Source organism: Salvelinus sp. IW2-2015, unplaced genomic scaffold, assembly GCF_002910315.2.
Source record: "Salvelinus sp. IW2-2015 unplaced genomic scaffold, ASM291031v2 Un_scaffold1614, whole genome shotgun sequence".
NCBI lineage: Eukaryota > Metazoa > Chordata > Actinopteri > Salmoniformes > Salmonidae > Salvelinus > Salvelinus sp. IW2-2015.
Genome location: NW_019943033.1, coordinates 84,090 through 88,492, shown reverse-complemented (window position 1 = coordinate 88,492; position 4,403 = coordinate 84,090). Strand labels below are relative to the sequence as shown.

The 4,403-nt window shown below is 45.5% G+C and overlaps 1 protein-coding gene across 1 annotated transcript in view; it reads left to right on the top strand.

The window, feature by feature from the left end:
* The window catches only part of LOC112071433 (protein capicua homolog), a 65,572-nt gene extending 62,231 nt beyond the window's left edge, over nucleotides 1-3,341 (top strand). The window contains 2 exon segments of the mRNA XM_070439391.1: nucleotides 1,085-1,268; nucleotides 2,794-3,341. Of these exon segments, the coding sequence (XP_070295492.1) occupies nucleotides 1,085-1,268; nucleotides 2,794-3,062 (453 nt within the window). The 3' untranslated portion in view covers nucleotides 3,063-3,341.
* Nucleotides 3,342-4,403: the final 1,062 nt, after the last annotated feature.

Genomic DNA, 4,403 nt, shown 5'->3' with positions numbered 1-4,403 from the left:
AAGGGAATCCACGACTCTTCTAGGGAGTCTGTGGCTGCCAGCCCAAACTGCCAAACTGGGCAATCAGGGAAGAAGGCCCTTGGTCAGGGAGGTGACCAAGAACCCGATGGTCACTCTGACAGAGCTTCATAGTTCCTCTATGGAGATGGGAGAACCTTCCAGAAGGACAACCATCTCTGCAGCACTCCACCAATCAGACATTTATGTTAGAGTGGCCAGACGGAAGCCACTCTTCAGTAAAATGCACATGACCGCCCACTTGGAGTTTGCCAAAAAGCACCTAAAGACTCTCAGACCAGAGAGGGAATGCTAAGCGTCACGTCTGGAGGAAACCTGGCACCATCCCTACAGTGCAGCATGGTGGTGGCGGCAACATGCTGTTGGGATGTTTTAAGCGGCTGGGAGACTAGTCAGAATCGAGGCAAAGTACAGAGATCCTTGATGAAAACCTACTCCAGAGCACTCAGGACCTCACTGGGGCGACGGTTCACCTTCAGGACAACAGCACTAAGCATACAGCCAGGACAATGACCCTAAGCACACAGCCAGGACAATGCAGGAGTGGCTTCAGGACAAGTCTCTGAATGTCCTTGAGTGGCCCAGCAGGAGCCCGGACTTGAACCTGATCAAACATCTCTGGAGAGACCTGAAAATAGCTGTGCAGCGACGCTCCCCRTCCAACCTGACAGCTTGAGAGGAATAGGAAAAACTCCCCAAATACACGTGTGATGAGCTTGTAGCGTCAAACCCAAGAAGACTCGAGGCTGTAATCGCTGCCAAAGGTGTTTCAACAAAGTGCTGAGTAAAGGGTCTGAATACTTATGTAAATATGATATTTAAATTTGCAAACATTTCTACAAAACAGTTTTTGCTTTGTCATTATGGAGTATTGTGTGTAGATTGATGAGGGATAAAAACAATGTAATCAATTTTAGAATAAGACTAATGTAACAACTGGAAAAAGTCAAGGGCTCTGAATACTTTCCAAATGCACTGTATAATTAACTGCTAAAACTGCTTTCCCAAATCCTAAATATATGTTCCATGTTAACACAAATGTTTTATATAAAATACTAACCCGTGTGTGTGTCTGTCAGCCCCCCCGTCTGTGTGTCCCCCTCCAGGGACAGGGACAGGTGCTGACGGAGAGGACATCCTGGGGGAGCTGGAGTTTGACAAGGTGCCCTACTCCTCTCTGAGACGCACCCTGGACCAGAGACGAGCCCTCGTCATGCAGCTCTTCCAGGAGCATGGCTTCTTCCCCTCAGGTCAGTACAGACACACGCTTACATATAGATTTTTATATACAGTACCAGTCAAAGGTTTGGACATACCTACTCATTCAAGGGTTTTTCTTTATTTTTACTATTTTCTACATTGTAGAATAATAGTGAAGACATCAAAACTATGAAATAACACGTATGGAATCAAGTAGTAACCAAAAAAGTGTTAAACAAATCAAAATAGATACTTCAAATAGAAACCCTTTGCCTTGATGACAGCTTTGCGCACTCTTGACATTCTCTCAACCAGCTTCACCTGGAATGCTTTTCCAACAGTCTTGAAGGAGCTCCCACATATGCTGAGCACTTGTTGGCTGCTTTTCCTTCAATCTGCGGTCCAACTCATCCCAAACCACCTCAATTGGGTTGAAGTCAGGTGATTGTGGAGGCCAGGTCATCTGATGCAGCACTCAATCACTCTCCTTCTTGTTCATATAGCCCTTACACAGCCTGGAGGTGTGTTGGGTTATTGTCCTGTTGAAAAACAAATGATAGTCCCACTAATCGCTAACCAGATTGGATGGCGTATCGCTGCAGAATGCTGTGGTAGCCATGCTGGTTAAGTGTGCCTGCCTTGAATTCTAAATAAATCACTGCCAGAGTCACCAGCAACGCACCATCAAACCTCCTCCATGCTTCATGGTGGGAACCACACGTGCGGAGATCATCCGTTCACCTACTCTGCGTCTCACAAAGACACAGCGGTTGGAACCAAAAACCTCAAATTTGAACTCATCAGACCAAAGGACAGATTTCCTCCGGTCTAATTGCTCGTGTTTCTTGGCCCAATCAAGTCTCTTCTTATTGGTGTCCTTTTTAGTATTGGTTTCTTTGCAGCAATTCGACCATGAAGGCCTGATTCACGCAGTCTCCTCTGAACAGTTGATGTTGAGATATGTCTGTCCCTTGAACTCTCTGAAGCATTTATTTGGGCTGCAATTTCTGATGCTGGTAACTCTAATGAACTTATCCTCTGCAGCGGAGGTAACTCTGGGTCTTCCTTTCCTGTGGCGGTCCTCATGAGAGCCAGTTTCATCATAGAGCTTGATGGTTATTGCGACTGCACAAAGTTCTTGAAATGTTCCAGATTGACTGACCTTCATGTCTTAAAGTAATGATGGACTGTCCTTTCTCTTTGCTTATTTGAGCTGTTCTTGCCATAATTTGGACTTTTACCAAATCTTTTTTACCAAATCTTCTGTATACCACCCCTACACATTTTTGGTTACTGCATGATTCCATATGTGTTATTTCATAGTTTTGATGTCTTCACTACTCTACAATGTAGAAAATAGTAAAAATAAATAAAAACCCTGTAATGAGTAGGTGTGTCCAAACTTTTGACTGGTATTGTACATAGGCCTACTCTCACTCTCATTTACAGAGTGTACACATGTGCACACACAAAGTGCTCCCCACCCAGCAAAATTTGTTTTTTCTACATTCCTAGTCAAACAACAATAATCATCACTTCCTCTCTGTCTTCCTCCTTCTCCTGTCCGCTCTCCAGCCCAGGCCACGGCAGCCTTCCAGGCACGCTACTCAGACATCTTCCCCACCAAGGTGTGTCTGCAGCTGAAGATCAGGGAGGTCCGACAGAAAATCATGCAGACTGCCGTCCCCTCTGAGACCAACGAGGCCTCCTCGCTCCCCGGACCGTCTGGCACCCAATCAGGGGAAGGGACAGGAGGAGGGGCGGAGCCATTGGGAGAGGAGRCGGATCAAGAGAGGGAGGGTAGTCCAGAGGAGCTGAGGGATTCGCAGGAGTCTTCTAGATGAAGGATGCCGACAGGCTGGATTGACCAATCAGCGATGGACCAGTTCCCCAAATCCCGCCTCTTCTTAATTTTGTTGAAGCTACACCCCTCTGCCTCTCGGTGTATCTGGACCTCTGTCTCTGTCTCTCGCTCTCGCCAGGCCAGAAAGAGCAAGTGGAAGAGACAAAGAAAGAGGATGTGTGTCTGCAAAATGTGTCAATAGGTGAAATTGTTTAAAACTTAAAAGGGGATTTGAAAAAAAAAAGTGTAATTCCCTCTCCCAAAAAAATTACATTTAAAATGACAGACAGACAGCTAGCTGATGAACCCAAACTCCAATACCCACACTTGAATTAGCACTTTGTTACTAGTATTAATATTATCCTTGTAAGCTTCCATTGATGCCAGTGGACTATAGACTATACAATAACAACTCTCCAGCTGTTACCCATTGCCTTGGAGCAGGGCCCATCTTTCAGACTGAATAACATATCACGTAGTGGGACTGTTTGAAGGTCATTTATCTGACTCTAACAGGACTCACCTTGTTGTTTTTAAAAATGGTGGGCTTGGGAAGCAAGATCAGTTAATTGGCTGGAGAAGAGGGTCTGGCTCTTAAGTCTCCCATTGGCTCATTTGTTTCTGCTGGACATTAGGGGGCTGGGTCCCCACTGGCTTGAGATGATGCCTTTGGATGGAGAGCCCGCACTACCCTGGAGGGATCAGAAGGATCCTTGTTTTATTGTTAGATTTTTCTCTACTTTGAATCATAAAAGCATACCTTCAGAACAGGTCTGTGAGGGGACTGGAGAGTTTAGGACCTCGCCCTCACTTCCCATGATTGGCTACAGAAGATGCCAGTAAAGATGCACCAAGCGTTCCTGCTAGTCTGATTCGCTCGCCATGAGGGAAGGAGGCGGGGAGAATGAGTCAATGGGCACATCATGGCTCTACATTTCTCACTCGGTCACTGCAACCATGTTTTATGTATTTGTAGACTTTAGTTGAGAACCCAGAGGACGTCAGGCTGACATGCCTATTACTTCTAATGCCAAGCGTGTTTTATTATCTAACTTCTTTTTTTATAGACAACAAACTTGTCTGTTTTTATCAGACACATGTAACGTTGCAGTTCATTATGTTATTGTATTACTGTTACTAATATTACTCCTCATTGTTATAGTGGACCTCATCCTTGCTACAGGCTGGTATCAATGCCATTAGATTGTCTCTCTCAACCTGTTTTCTTATTTGAGGGGGGATGGGACGTGTGTGAGATGGTCCTCACCTGTGCCTCTTTCCCTCTCTTTGTCTTCCCTTTCAACACCCTCACTTCGCCCCAGCAAGGACCTGGGGTGACAAA